This window comes from Neophocaena asiaeorientalis, unplaced genomic scaffold (genome assembly GCF_003031525.2).
Source record: "Neophocaena asiaeorientalis asiaeorientalis breed wild unplaced genomic scaffold, Neophocaena_asiaeorientalis_V1.1 scaffold540, whole genome shotgun sequence".
In the NCBI taxonomy this organism is placed as follows: Eukaryota; Metazoa; Chordata; class Mammalia; order Artiodactyla; family Phocoenidae; genus Neophocaena; species Neophocaena asiaeorientalis.
The window spans coordinates 925,735-941,603 of record NW_020172141.1 but is presented as its reverse complement, the minus strand read 5'-3'; the positions used below and the strand labels follow the sequence as shown (position 1 = coordinate 941,603).

At 45.0% G+C, this 15,869-nt stretch overlaps 1 protein-coding gene across 1 annotated transcript in view; it reads right to left on the bottom strand.

Annotated features, from left to right (window-relative positions):
- DNAH9 (dynein axonemal heavy chain 9) overlaps positions 1-15,869 on the bottom strand; it is a 301,303-nt gene that overhangs the window by 69,769 nt on the left and 215,665 nt on the right. The window contains exons 51-53 of the mRNA XM_024752602.1: positions 11,504-11,929; positions 3,927-4,046; positions 1,700-1,888 (exon numbers count right to left, since the gene is read on the bottom strand). Coding sequence (XP_024608370.1) covers positions 1,700-1,888; positions 3,927-4,046; positions 11,504-11,929 — 735 coding nt within the window. The remainder of the gene's footprint in view (positions 1-1,699; positions 1,889-3,926; positions 4,047-11,503; positions 11,930-15,869) is intronic.

The window sequence follows — 15,869 nt, the reverse complement described above, 5'->3', positions numbered from 1 at the left end:
CAGAGTGTAGAATGGTAGTTGCCAGGGGCTGGGGGTGGGGGAAACGGGGAGATGTTGGTCAAAGTGTACAAACTTTCATTATAAGAAAAGTTCTGGGATTCTAATGTACAGCATGGTGATTACAGTTAATACTGTATTGTACACGTGAAAGTTTCTAAGAGAGTAGATCTTAAATGTTCTCATCACAAAAAAGAAATGGTATTGTGTGAGGTGATGGAAGTATTAACTAAGCTACTGTGGTAATCATTTCACAATATATGTGCATCAAATCAACACATCGTACATCTTAAAGTTACACAATGTTACCTGTCAATTATATCTCAATAAAGCAGAAAAAAATTATTAAAAAAAATATCTATTTAGATCTTCTGCCCATTTTTGGATTGGGTTGTGGAGATCATCTCGGTGCTTTGTGACCACCTAGAGGGGCGGGGTAGGGAGGGTGGGAGGGAGGGAGACGCAAGAGGGAGGAGATATGGGAACATATGTATATGTATAACTGATTCACTTTGTTATAAAGCAGAAACTAACACACCATTGTAAAGCAATTATAGTCCAATAAAGATGTAAAAAACAAAAATTGCTTAAGAGCCGCAAACAAAGCCAGAAAAACCCTTGCTGGGCGGCCACTGGGCTCCTCATCTTCATTCGCTCAGCTAATGATCGTCCTTTTAAAAATTTCCTTTTCCACAAGTGTTGAAGGAGAATAAATAACAGCTTTATCTTTTGTCTATTTCCCAATGCTGTAAGTTTTTAAACCACTGTTCAGCAAATCATCAGGTGAATGAGATTTTATGAGCTGATCTGTTAAGCCAACCACCGCTAGACGGTATGGGCTTTGTGTTCCAAGGAAACACCTACAAATGAATTCTAGAATATAACCCTTACTGTACGTGGTGAACTTTCTGTGCTGACTCTCACGGCAGCTGCTTTTTATAACTCTCATCTCATCCACTGGACTCTGTTCTGCCAACATCCTGGTCTTGAGCGTCTTCTGTACCTCCTTCCAGTGGCGTGTAGGGCAGGCTGAAGACTCAGTGAATATTTGTTCATTGAGGACTGTGAGTGATGTGAAAGTGTCAAGATGTAACACATCCTGATCCCTCTTCAGCTGGGAACTAGCATTTCCCCATTTCATCATGTCAGCGTAGAGGGAGGAGTTGGGAGTAACGTCCTCCCACTCACACTGAGAACTGAGTACACATGACCAGATAAGCTGCTTTCATGAAGGGTGTCTGTGGGTCACAGACACAGACGGGGGAGCTTTGGGGCCCGGTAACAAGGTGCGGTGCAGCATTTGGGGAATGCTCCTCCAAACTTGTGCTACGAAGTTTGGCACAAGAGCAGGAAGGCTGGAGGGAGATACAGGATGCGTTTGGGGCCTCTTGGGTTTTATAGTTTTGAGGAGTGTCAGGAGACAGCCTGGGGGCGGTGGACCGGCGTTCCCATGGAGACCCAGGAAGAGGAGAGGTGCCGTGCTCAGGTGGCCTGGACGGCAGTGGAGGACAGTGCAGGGCAGTGTGGGAGGACATGGGCGCACAGGTCTCCTTCCTGGGTCTCAGCGGTCACTAGGGGATACTCAGGTGGTTGTGGGGGAAAGAACGCAAGTAGGGACTCAGAGGTTTGTGTTATTACTGTCACATGAGCTCCCTGGTCCCCACAGGCTGGTGGCGTCAGGACAGATGCAGGCTGGACTTACCTGCAGCTGGCTCAGGTAGGGTCTCCAGGTCCCATCCATGAGGCTCTGCCGATATTTCTTTGTAAAGAAGCCCAGGTACGAAATGAAAGCCGCAGTAAGTAAAACGTCTCCACATAATTTCCTTTCCTGTTGTTTGAAGTTCTGCACAGCTTCTGTCCACCTCACGTTTTCAGAGGCCAGTCCTCCCACCTATCATTTCAAAGAGCAGAGAGGGGAGAAGACACGTCATACCACAGGCTACAGAGCCACAATTCAGCCACGGAGAATGCATGGCTCACGCTTCACAGCAGGAGACTCAGGACATCATTTATGTGGCCCTTCTGATCAATGCGGGGGGGCGGGGGGCGCGGTTTGTACCGGCTACAGTGAACACTGCAGTCAACGAGCCCCTGTTCTCTGCTCTGTGTTACGTGGGCTGTGGAGAGACAGGTCCTGAATGCAGCCTTCCAGGCTCTGCCTTGACAGGTGTGGAGATGAATATGCCCACCTCGAAGAGCCGTGAAGAGGATTTAGTGTGACCATGTGTGTTCATCACTTGGTACCGTGTCTGGTCCTCAAAACGTAACAGAAAATCATGTACCTCTCTCTTCTCCTCCAAATGCTGGAGATGTGAAAGTAAATAAAATCAATTGCACTATAAATAATTCACAGTGGGTGGGGAGATCGGCGTGGTAATTAAGACACGGAGTCAGATGCACTGAAACACGGGTGTGTGCAAAGTACAAGACTGCAGAGCAGGGCCCGACTCTGCAGGGCCCACGTTGGGGGGTGCCCTCTCCCAGAGGATAGACACTGTCTACAGAGGACTGTGAGGTGGGCTGTTCGGTGAAGCTCGGCTTTTGTGCTGTGACTGATCCCTTTTTCTTCCTGGAAAGATGGCATCCTAGGATGTCAGAGCTGGGAGACCTGAGGGACTTGCCCACCGACCATTCCCACGCCATCTTAGATCACACAGATAAAGACCAGAAAGTCGAAGTGTCCTGTCTTCTGACACTTCAACCACCCCAGGTTGGTGGGGACAGGGATGGCTTCAGAGCTGACCTGTCCTGAGTCCTAGAGCAGAGCTCCACCTGCCTCCTACGAGGACCAACGCAAAAAAGGCTCCAGCTGGGCAGAGAGAGGCCGCGCAAAATTCTGGAAACCAAACAGGGATCTGAACGGAAGACAGGACAGCGGGGAGGTCCTGACTGCTTCCTGCATGTTAGTGCACGAGCTGTCGCTAGACCACACCATTCAGTGAAGACGATCATCCCAGAGCTCTGCAGCAGCAGGTTCAACAAACAGGGCACAGACACACCTGAGGCTTCACCTCTTGTTACTGGAGCACGACCGATTCAGTGACTGTTATGACTAATTTCTCCCTGAACTAGGAAACCTGGCTTTGTTATATACATAAATGGGGGCTGGAATAAATGGGAAAAGGGATCGATTCCACTTCTTTTCATTGGGGAGGAAAGTGCTGTAAAAGGCTCTCGATAAAGAGAAATCACATCCCGTGGACACTGCTTTGCAGGCTCTTAGCTGATTCATGATGAGAAATATAAACCATGGGGGATTAAAAAGGCTACACATCCCCTGACCCTCCTCTCAGCAGGAGCTGGTGTCTGTGCTCCCCCTCCCTGGATCTGTCACTGCTTTGACCAGTAGACGCAGAGGAAGGATGTTGAGTTGGCTTTTGGTCCCAGGCCTTAAGAGAGTAGGACCTTCTACTTCCTGCCCTTGGAACACTTGCTCTTAGAGCCCTGAGTGGCCGTGTAAATGACCGTCTTGCTGGAGAGACCAAGGTTATGGTTAGCAATGTTCAGGGTCAACCATCTGTCTTGTTCTTTTCTGCTTCTCTCTCAGTGCCTCATCCTGTCCACACCCTTATTATCAAATATCCCACAGGTAAGAGCTTCAGGGTTTGCCTGTCGAATGCTAGCTTTGTCACTGAATGCTCCCTCTGGCTGACGCACTTGTATGTAAGCACGTCACACCTCTCGTAAGCTTCCTGATCCATCCAGTGCCCCAGTCTCCCGACCATCCCTGTGGGAAATCTCCTTTGACCAGACCAGGGTGGGCATTCACGCTTTTCTCAGGAGTCAGTCCCTGCAGCCCAGAGCATTTTATTATTTGCCCCCTAGTCAAAGCGGCACTCAGCTGCTCATCTATTAATATTTTGCACCTCTGCGGCACCTGACAATCTCAGCTCGTGTAATTAAAGCCCGCCGAAGAGGTTCACACTCACCAGGCGGTTTGCAAGGGAGACGGTGCCTGCAGTCGCTTCAGCTTCTTGCTGACATTTGAGTTTGTCAGCTGTTGCTTTCTCAAACTTGGCCGTGAGTTTGGCCAGGTTTTCATTAAGGTGCTGTTTAGGAAGGAACACAACATCTGTCAGTAGTTCCAGTGCTTCAGAGATAGGGTTCACGGGTAGGGGATTTCTAAGGAAGGCCTCCTGAGGGGGAGCTGTAAGGGACTGGGGAAGGCGGGCAGGGAGGGGAAGGAAGGCAAACTAGGGGGGCCCTCACGTGGATACCAGTGGAAGTCCAGAGGGTCCCGACGCAAGTGAGAGGACTGAGCTTTTCTATCCAGCACCTCAGTCATTGGTCCAGGACCAGGAGGGGTGACGCACAAGGAGGGAGAGGCTTAAATTCTGTCTCTCCCTGTATTGGGGAAAAGGGGTTCCAGTAGCCTGACAAAAAAGTACAAGTGCTGCTTTTAGAAGCAAAATCTCACTGAAGCCTGAGGAGGCCTGAAAATGGCCAGTAGGATCCCAGGGTGGGGGTGCTGGGAGGAGCACACACCGTCTGCTGCGGCTGGTTCGTGGGTTGGAATTGGGCTGTCTGCAACCTATGTCTGCCCTTTGCTTTTTTTTTTAATTAAAAAAATAAATTCATTTAATTAATTAATTTAGGCTGCGTTGGGTCTGTGTTGCTGCGCACAGGCTTTCTCTAGCTGTGGTGAGCGGGGGCCACTCTTCGTTGCGGTGCGCGGGCTTCTCACTGCGGAGTGCGGGCTCTAGGTGCACGCGCTTCAGTAGTTGTGGCTTGAGGGCTCTAGAGCACAGGCTCAGTAGTTGTGGTGCACGGGCTCAGTTGCTCCACGGCATGTGGGATCTTCCCAGATCAGGATTGAACTTGTGTCTCCTGAACTGGCAGGTGGATTCTTAACCACTGCGCCACCAGGGTAGTCCCCTCCCTTTGCTTTAAGGTCCCAGGAGTGCAAGACAACTTCACTTGACCTCATCGATTCTCTCCAATTATCCCGAAGTAGAGGAACATTTTTAAAAACGACACGGTTTCAATTTTTTCTAAATTTATCAAGAATTTAGAATTCAAGTGCACAGTCTTTGTTGCCCCCATGATGCATATTTGCATACACAAAGACACCTGGGCACATGGCAGACACCTCCAGATATGTCTCATGTCTATGCAATAACAGGGCTTCAGGCTGCTTTGTCAGTCATTACCAAGTCACAAGAGAAAGAAATGAAGGGCCAAGTTTATATAGCCAAGCAGCTTAAGAACTAGGTGGTGAGCCATCCAATTGACAATGGCAGGCTGGCCACGTTCATTTACTCCTCTTCTTCCCGAGACTTCTCTAAAATGGTTATGAAGCAGTTTAAAAAGTCATAAGCCCATAACATCAAGCAAATATTGAGGGCCACTGGAGGGTGAGGGATTCCAACAGATCTATGGAAGACCACAGATAGAGCAGTGGAAAGGGCTGGAGCAGGGCAGAGGACACTGCAACGTAGAGCAGAAGCTGAGCAGCTCTGCAGAGCCTCACATACACTGGGGATTTGGAAATGTCAGGTGAGCTGCAGGGGGATGTTGAAAATAAGACAGTCAACTGGAAGCCTTTTGATCCTCCACTCCACATCTCCATCCCCATGCAATGCCACCAGGCACCTGTGTCACCAGCAGGAGAGTCAACAGTGGCAGAGAAAGGATACCATGTTCTGGCATTTAAGATGCATCCAGCAAACTAATGCATACAGAATAGATAAACAAGGTCCTATTGTATATAGGGATCTATATTCAAAATCCTGTGATAAACCATAATGGAAAAGAATATTAAAAAGTATGTATATACATATATATATATATAACTGAATCACTTTGCTGTAGAGCAGAACTAAATACAACAAGTAATAGGATGCATCCACCATAACTCATCCGATCTAGAAAACAAATCCTGCCAGTCTGCCAGATCTGCTCTTGTCTGCAGAGCTATACTCTGCTTTCGATCACTACTCTTGTAAACATGAAAAGACAAGAAGACATTTGATTAAAGCCTAGATTAAAGGTAGACAAGAAGGAAAAAATGACCTGGGAAAAAGAAAGAACTTCAGTCAAAAAAACGGCAACAAAGCATAAAACCCTTCATAAGTAGTTTCTCTGGGAGATTCAAGATGTTCCATCCATAAAACAAGAGGATGCTAATAAAAGGAAAAGAGAACAACAACAAAGTAAACTTGTGGAAATAATCTTTATTGTTAATGTAAAAAATAATAAATTCAATAAATTAAAAGATGAATTTGAGGAAATCTAAATAGAATAAGAAAGCATAAAGTGACAAAAAGATAAGAGAAAATAGATGACCCATCAGAAGGTCCAATATCCAAACAATATGCATTCCAGAAAATGAAATTAAAAAGGAAACAGAAGGGAGATATTAAATCACCTTGTGGAACTGAAGAAAATAAGTCTCTGCATGCCAAGCACAATGAATAAAGAAAGAATGGCAGCTAAGCACGTCAATGTAAAGTTTCAGACACCAAGAAGAAAGAAAAAATTGAAAGACTTCCAGAAAGGCAGAAATACAGTGTATCCAGACTGTTCATCAGACTTCTCACCAGACAAAAAGATAAAGCATTCAGTGTTCTAAGGGAAAAAATTAGCCTCAGAATTTAATACGCAGCAAAATAGTCAATTCAGTTTAAAAATAAAAAGATACGTCCAGACTGGAACATTAGAAAATTTACCTCTTATGGAACATTTCTGAGAAAGTTACTTAAGAACAAGCCATAGCAAAATGAGAGAAGAAATCAAGAAAGAAGCCATGGGGTCCAGAAGTCATTGGAACGAACCCAAGAGAGCAGTGGACGTGATTACTCTCCAAAACTGTTTGGAGCTTTGAGTGGGGACAAGAGAGAAAAGTCTTGGGGGCAAAAGGGGACTCAGTAAAACACTGGATTGACTGGAGGGTTTTACAAAATAAGGCTATGCCAAAAGAACTAATTGAAGAGAGAGAGAGAAAGAGGGAGAGAGAGAAGAAAGTCCAGGGGGAAAGGTATGTAAGAAAGTAAGTATAACAGCACTGAGATCTTCTATGAACAATATAGACAGGTTCATAGAATATAAACAGAATTTACTGATTTTTTGAATCGGTCAGTGGAGAGAGCATGGGACAATTAATTCTGGTTACAGAACACAATGTAGATATGTTCAGTGCTGGTGATTCGAATGCAAAAGTAACGATAAATAACGATAATGAAGTTGGAGAGAGGAGGGAAGGGGATGAGCTGAAGGAAAGGGTAATAATTTCATCTTGAACACTGAGAGCTCCAAGGAAGCGGCCTCCATATGACTGAACAAGAAGTAAAGGTCACGTCAGAAAAACATAGTGGCTGTCATGATGAGAAGACAGGGGATGAATGTCTTCAAGCCTCATGTAGCAGAAAGTCAACTGCCTGAAGAAGATACATCAAGAATAGGGATGCAGCACAGCACGCAGACAAGGGTCAGAAATTCAGATGAGCAGCCCAGGAAGATGAGGTAAACTAGTCAAATGAGTCTAATGTTAAAAAAAATAGGGGCCGGTGGTGACTGTGACTAAATGCAGCAAAACACCCTGCTTGAGTGAGAAGCCACTGGTTAACTCCAGGGTCACTTAGTGACATTCAGGACTCTTCCGATTATTATAAGACCGGCCAGAAATCAGATTTTTTTTTTTAAATATTGGCAATTAGTTACATCTTTGGCAAACACATTGTGCAGGCCAAATAAAACACATTTAAGCCACTAGGTAGCAAGCTCTGAGTGACATCAACAATCAGAAAAGGGGCTTCCCTGGTGGCGCAGTGGTTGGGAGTCCGCCTGCCAATGCAGGGGACGCGGGTTCGTGCCCCGGTCCGGGAGGATCCCACATGTCGCGGAGCGGCTGGGCCCGTGAGCCATGGCCGCTGAGCCTGCACGTCCGGAGCCTGTGCTCCGCAACGGGAGAGGCCACAACAGTGAGAGACCCTCGTACCGCAAAACAAAAACAAAAAAAACAATCAGAAAAAAATAGACAAAAGAAAGAAAAGGGCAGGAGACTGTCATTTTTCATTTGAAGCTCTTCTCTACTCTCTGATATTTTATTTATGTGTAAGTGAATGCTTGATGAAGATGTCTTCCTTGTTTTTATTACTATTATTTTTATAAATTGTCACGTTCATATGTGTTCTTAATAGGAAAAAAGAAAACACAGATAAACAAAACCATCCAAAATCTACCACCAGGAGATAACCACCACTATTCATATTTGTGTGTATTTTAATTATATGTATAAAATCAAGTTGAAGTTACCTTGTAGAATCTGTTTTGAAAGATGCTTTTTTTTTTTTCACTTTATGCATCTTGAATATAAAAGTCTTTACTTGGAATTATCCTAAGATCCTAAGAAAAAGACTTGGTGTGGGTGTAACTGGAGAGGCCTGGCGATGGCCTCAGGGGCACAGAGGGAGGCACTTTCCTGTCCTGGGTGGGCTTCTGTATTCAGTACGGGTGTTATTGGTGGGGGAGTGTCTGCACTCCTGGGATGTTGATAGGCATGTGGATAAGCAAAGGATTGGAGAGGAGGTTGTTAAAAGAGAGAACGCGTTTTTTTCAAAAAATATTTGGGCAGGAGAGAACTGTCTTCCTAAGGTAGCCAGGTATTTAAAAAATATTCTGATGGCTTCCACAGGTTGAATGGGCCCATCGTGTGCATGCTGGCTACTAAAAAGGTATAAACATTTTGAAAACATTCCCTCTGCACCAAATGTTCCTTTAGTTAAAATAACTTGAGTAAGAAAGAGATCTTTGAAAATGCAGTTCTTGCAACACTTTTCCAGGAGAGACTGAAGCATATGAAAATTATCAGAAGGTATTTTCCCTCCCAAAGCAGTCAAGGGGCTGTTAGTGTTTTGCCCTTGGTATTCTTTCAAGTGGGCCATTGTGAGCGTTGATTATCAGTAAACTGGTCCATGAACGTCTGGATTTATAAAGCAAACGTACTGAGAGATTAGCTGCTTTGCCAAAGCATCTCTTCTTTATAGAGAGTCTGGCTGCAGGGATCTTTGAACTAGAGCCTTTAACCATAGAATTTAGTCTATCGATCAATAAACCCATGAAACTTGAAGCATGCGGCATGTCTGCATCTCCCGTTTCATAACTTGTAAAACCCTTTTTATCATCATGAGAAACTTGCAATAAGAATCTTATTTGCCTGGAATGCACGTGTAGAAATGAAAGGTCCAGGGGATGTTTTGGCTTGAACTTGATCATGGTAGTGAGTGATGACCAGGGCTTGCACATGATGGCACATGCAGGAGGAGGTGGTGGAGGGAAAGCAGGGGTCAGTGGTCATCGGAACCCTGGGGGTGGCGGCAGCTCCCTGTGTCCCTGTGGGCTGGGCTCTGGGCTTGTGCTGTACACGCCTTCTCTCCTTTCATCCTCACGGTAAAATCATGAATAGCCAAAATGGACTATTATTGTGTCCATTTTACTTCAGGAAGCTGAAGTTTGGGCTCTGGAAAGGCCTTTCTAAAGGTCACCCATCGGTGAATAGCACAGCCTGGATTGGAAGGTCTGCTGATGGGTTTTCAGCTGCTATGTCATCCCGCAGGATTCTGATTTCTACCTCTCACTTTGGTGATACCAATTTTAATGGCAAAGATGAAGTTCAAGGTGTGAATCCAGAATCACCTCCATCCCACAATCCTGGGTGAGGGACATACAATCAAAATATCAACAAAAGGCTAATTTTATATTTATGGCCAAAGGACCCCCCCAACCACCAACCACAATATGCTACATGCTTTTACAAGCTTCTGTAAAGCACTGCAGGTAGCATCACACATGGCCTGCAGGCCCACACATCCACACGGCTGAGAGTGAGGGGGTGGACAGTGGCCAGAATGGAAGAGAATGGTGCACAAGGTGGGGAAAGGAGGCTAAAACCTACATCTCAAAGGGGAAAAAGGATCTCCCATTTTTTGAAATTACCTACAAAACAGAGGCAGATTCACAGACAGAGAGAACAGACTTGTTTCCTATGCCTGGAAAGCCACTTGAACTTCCCAGGCCTCGGTGTTTTCGTCTGTAAGTTGGGAGCAGTAAATCTGCAAGTGAAATTTTGCCAGAAATGTATATAAAGTTGATTTAAAGTTTGTTGTGACCATCCATGAGGAGCATATGACCTCAAAAGCACTTGCTTTTGGGGCTGATTTTGTAAGTGGGGGAAAATCTTAATTTCAAAGATTAGATCCTTGTGCCAAATTAATTTGGGGTGCTCTTGGGCCTGGAAATCAAAACAGGAAGGGGATTATTTCCAGCACCTAATGGAAGCACCTAGGAAGATGATCCATTTATTCTTGATGAAGATTTTTTTTTTTTTTTGCGGTACGCGGCCCTCTCACTGCTGTGGCCTCTCCCATTGTGAAGCACAGGCTCCGGACGTGCAGGCTCAACGGCCATGGCTCATGGGCCCAGCCACTCCGTGGCATGTAAGATCTTCCCGGACCGGGGCACGAACCCGCGTCCCCTGCATTGGCAGGCGGACTCTCAACCACTGCGCCACCAGGGAAGCCCAAGGTTTGTACTTTTTGATGAAGGTTTGTACTTTGGGTCACGACAACCTTGCTAGCGACAGGAATGAAGGGGGAGGGGAATGGGGGAGGGATGGATTGGGAGGTTGGGATTACCAGATGCAAACTATTATGTATAGAATGGATAAACAACAAGGTCCTACTGTAGAGCACAGGGAACTATATTCAATAACCAGTGATAAACTATAATGGAAGAGAATATGAAAAAGAATGTATATATATGTATAACCGAATCACTTTGCTGTAGAGCAGAAAATAACACAACATTGTAAATCAACTATACTTCACTAAAATAAACTTTAAAAAAAGAATCTCCCATTTTTGACCCTTTGTTCTTAACTCTCAGATGTCCAAAAATATTAGATTCATTGTGGCTAATAAGATAGCAGCTGGTTCCATGGATAAGACTGTTCATTTATTATATGTAACCATCTGTCATCTTTTCTTTCCTCCAAGGAAAAGGAAAAAACCTTTTAGGACCAAGGTGTAAACCCATGGTCCAGTGGATCTGTCTTGTTTGGATTATACAGTGTTTGAGGAAGAAATTATAAAAGTTGCCTCTTCTGGGACTTCCCTGGCGGTCCAGTGGTTAGGACTCTGTGCTTCTACTGCTGGGGGCCCAGGTGGGTTCAATCCCTGGTCAGGGAACTAAGATTCCACAAGCTGCACGGTGTGACTGAAAATAATAAATGTCTTTTAAAAAAAAGTTGCCTCTACTGAAAAATTAGGAGATTTTGGGTAACAATTTGGTTTTCTTTAAAAATCAGGACTGAGGGGCTTCCCTGGTGGCGCAGTGGTTGAGAGTCTGCCTGCCGATGCAGGGGACACAGGTTCGTGCCCCGGTCTGGGAAGATCCCGCATGCCGCGGAGTGGCTGGGCCCGTGAGCCATGGCCGCTGAGCCTGTGCGTCCGGAGGCTGAGGCGCTGGGGCCTGGAGGAGAGGCTGTTTGCCTCAGGTGGGGGTCACTTACAGCGATCTTGGCTTTAACAGCCGCCAGCTTCTCCTGGGCGGCAGCGAGGTCCGAGGTGGCCTTGCTCAGTGCTTGGCGCTTGGGTTCCACGTCACAGAACACCTCGTAGAACTTCACAATGTTTATGACCCAAGAGCAGAGGCCGGCGGCTGCGTAGGACTTGGTGGCCACGAACTCAGGATTGAACTCGGGGTCATGCAGATACGGCTTGATGGCCTTGAGGCAGTTCTCGTGAATGTTCTCCTTGTCAAAGTGGATGAGGGAGTCCAGGAAGCCATCCACCTTGGCCATGGTGACCTTGGCGGCCTTCCAGCTGCGGTCCTTGGGCACCTTGCCCCCAGGGGCCACGAGAGCCATCACGGCAGCGCTGACGTTGCTGACGGCCGGCGGCGGGGAACCAAAAGACTTCAGCTCTGTCAGGTTGGTCTGGAAGAGAGAGGCAGGTCATTAGAGGAAAACGAACGCCTCTCTTTGTCCTCGGCCACTAATGGAGCCGGGCTCAGAGCGATCAATCTCAAAGGGTCGCTTTGAAGCCTGAGGCAGCCCTCGGAATTTTAAATATCATGACTCATCAAAAGGGAACCAAGCGACTCCCCAGCGGCTTCAGACTTCCCCGAATGGTTAGCCGAGACTCAGCTAGGTTCTCTCAGGGCTTTGACTCGTGGCCCACCAGAAACACACAATTTTTTCAGGTTTAGCTGAAAAATATAAGGATGCCAACATACTCTGAAATATGCAGCATGCCATGAATAAAAGACAAGGTTATTATAAATTAATTTCTATCTTGGATCGAAGAGAATAGCACTGTAACCCAACTACTTTTTTTTCTTTAATTAAACTGCCTTGTTCCATGAGCTTGTGCTAACTGCACCTGGCTGTCCTGATAGCAAAGTGGCATTTTCTGCCAAGAAATAATTCAGACAGAAAGCCAGGCACACCCTGTGCCGTCACTGCCTCTGCCTAGACATGGGTTTGTCCTGTGCTCCAAGTTTCACTTGCTCTAGAAAGATATGGCTGAAAGGGCTGACCCTGGAAAGCCACTTGAACTTCCCAGGCCTCGGTGTTTCCGTCTGTTAAGTCGGGAGCAGTAAATCTGTAAGTGAAATTTTGTCAGAAATGCATATAAAGTTGATTTAAAGTTTGTTGTGACAGTCCATGAGGAGCATATGACCTCAAAAGCACTTGCTTTCGGGGCTGATTTTGTAAGTGGAGGAAAATCTTAATTTCAAAGATTAGATCCTTGTGCCAAATTAATTTGGGGTCCTCTTGTGCCTGGAAATCAAAACAGGAAGGGTATTATTTCCAGCACCTAATGGAAGCACCTAGGAAGCTGCTCCATTTATTCTTGCAATGGTTTGTACTTTGGGTCATGACAGCCTTGTCAGGGACAGCACAGATGTGGCAGATGTGCTCGCATACCTGTGCTAGTGGTTTCCCCTGGGCGAAAGAGGACGAAGTGTGAAAATACAATCAGAAACGAAAAGCCCACAATTTTAAAATATTAATAGTTTGTTAAGCATGTTCAACACATTGAATTAAGAAAATATAAAAATGTATAAAGATGAAATTGAATTCTATAACCCAGATACATCACTGTTAATATTCCTATATAATTCCTTCCAGTTTTTTTGAATATTCATATATATCTATAAATTAATCACAACTCTGGTTTCGGAGACAGAAAACCTAGCTGAAGTACAAGGCGGATTTTCTTGCTCATGTATCTGGGGAGGATGGGACGTGAGGACCAGTGGAACTGCATTTTGAACTGCGTCAGCAGGATTCTCTGGACTCTCTTGTTTCTGCTTCTCCACGTACAGGAGTTTCTTTTTTACAAACCAGCTTCTTCATGTTGCAAGGCACTCGGCTAACCTCTCTGACCTCTACCTGGGCCACTTCCCCAGGCTGTCACTGAGCTCTGGGCACACTCACCTCTTCCACTTCCGTCTTCCCACCTCAGGACCCCTGCCTGCTACCCTCCTTCCTATGCCATTTGCCTGGCTGACCCCTTCTCATCCATCCAGATCTCAGTTCAGAAGTCCTCCCACGCAGAAAGACCCTCCCCGCCAACCTCCTCTTCCTAGTCACTGCCTATCTGAGCACGCTGGTGATCTGCATAGAACGGAGGGCAATCGGAAAAGGTTATCACTGTTTCCTTCTGGAATTACTATACTCCTCTCCTTCATGCGAACAGGGACCTCATCTCTCTCGTTAACCACTGCAGCCCCAGTGCCTAGAACAGAGACTGGCACACAGTAGGTGCTCATCATCAACACGTGTGTTGAGTGATCAAATGAGAGGAAGGGGTGCCGCAGCTCCAGGCTCACATCCATTGCTTTGCAACTAGAAAGGAGGAAGATTTTTTTCCTCCAACGCAAGTGAAAATTAAAAGGTCCTGGGAAATGATCTTGTTCAGTGAGGTGGGGCTCCTGTCACCAGTCATCGTGGGGCAGGTGATGTGGCACTGCTAATTGGAACACAGGATGCAGGAGACATTTCTCAGAAGAAGGCAGATGTGGTTTTGGATGAGCCGGCATCAGGCACACTCCCCTCCCTGCCTTAGGTCTCTTGTTCTAGCTGATGCCTTGGCCTTGCCTGCTCTTCCCAGGTACCTGCCTGATGAATTCGCTCCTTTCCAAGTAAAAACTTCTCCCTCTCAAGGAGGCCCACACCCATCACCTTCTTTAGTACTGAAACCTCCCACCTCCTCAATCCCCTCCCCAGCTGCCCTGGCCCCAGAGCTCCCCCTGATTCTGCTCTACGGTTTTCTTTTTTCTGCAGCATCTGTCACATTCTAATGTATTGTATAAAGTACGTTTTCATTACGCTGCTTGTCTCTCACCCGTCCCCTGTGCTAGAATAGACTCTTCATGGAGGCAGTATCTTCGTTCATGGGTGCACCACAGGCACCCAGAACACTGCCTGGCATGGAGTGCAGTCGGGGAGTCTCTGCTGAGTGAATAAATGTGTCTGCACAGTCATTCGTTTGGCAAATGGGGATACAGTGGTGAATAAGAAAGGCAAAGTCCTTTTGCTCATGCATGTGGGAGAGGTGGGCAGAAGAGGCCAACCTTGGATATATTGGATAGTGAGAAGTGCTCTGAAAAAAAAAACAAAACAGGGCTAATGGGATAGTGGTTTCTTGAGGAATGATGGTGCCACTTTGGCTAGGGAGGGAGACCTGGGAAAGCCTTAGAGAAACTGCCATTGCACGTTGGGGAAGGGCAGAGAGTAAATGTGCAGGCGGGGGCAGGCACAAATGCCACATTCCAGCACGATTTATAAGAGCTCTTCACATATATATGAGGATGCTAACTCTTTTCTTTTCAAATAAAAAATTTGTTTATGATATTCTGTGACACGTAGAAATTTAGTTTTTATGTAGCCCAATTGAATAATCCTTTTCCAGATGATATCTGCTATCATCCTTTGTTTTTATGCTTAGAAGCGTCTTTCATATACATATGAAAATTGACCTTACCTTATAATAATTTTTCTAGTTCTTTTACAGTTTGTTTCTTACTGTTCACTGGTTTACAAGGTAACACTATTTTGTCCTTTTATTAAAAGAATAAATATTTATTGTGAAATACTTAGCAAAGATGAAGATGAAAGCCAGAATCACTCCTGATTTTACTACCTAGAGATAAACATTAGTTATGTGCTGGTGTGTTTCATTATATGTACTTAACAGATAGACTAACAGAGAAACACAGAAAAGAAAGATGCGTGAACATATATGAATGTGGTATATATCTGGCTCATTCATTTATATATACATATATGTACACACACATATACATATATCAATCATTGTTTACACTATTTTTTCAAACCTGGCTTTCACTGAAAACTGTATCTTAAACTTTTTTGTGTCATGAATTATTTTTGCAAAACATGATTTTAAATAAAGTATGTACAATTTTCTCTCATTTAGATGGTCCATAATTTATTTAGCCAACCCCATATTGTTGGGCATTTAGGTTGTTAAATTTTTAATAGCTGTTTAAATGATATGAACTTTTAGTGACATTAGAAATAAATAAGCCAAAAATCACACTGGAATTAAATTAGACTTAACTTGTAAATTATTTGAGGAATAGTGACATCCTTATAATATTAAACCTGCCCTTACACAAGCTTGGTACATCTATTTGCCTATTTATATTTTATATTACTCAACAAAGATGTGTAGTTTTCTTCACATAGTTTCAATAAATTTGTTTATGTTTATTTGTACCACGTGTCTTGGCTGTTATCTTGAAAATATTATATTTTCTAACTGGCTACTGCTGATATTAGGGAAACTATTAAATTTTGTAATGGGCCCTTAAGTCTTCCCTTTTATTTGTTTTATTACATTTTT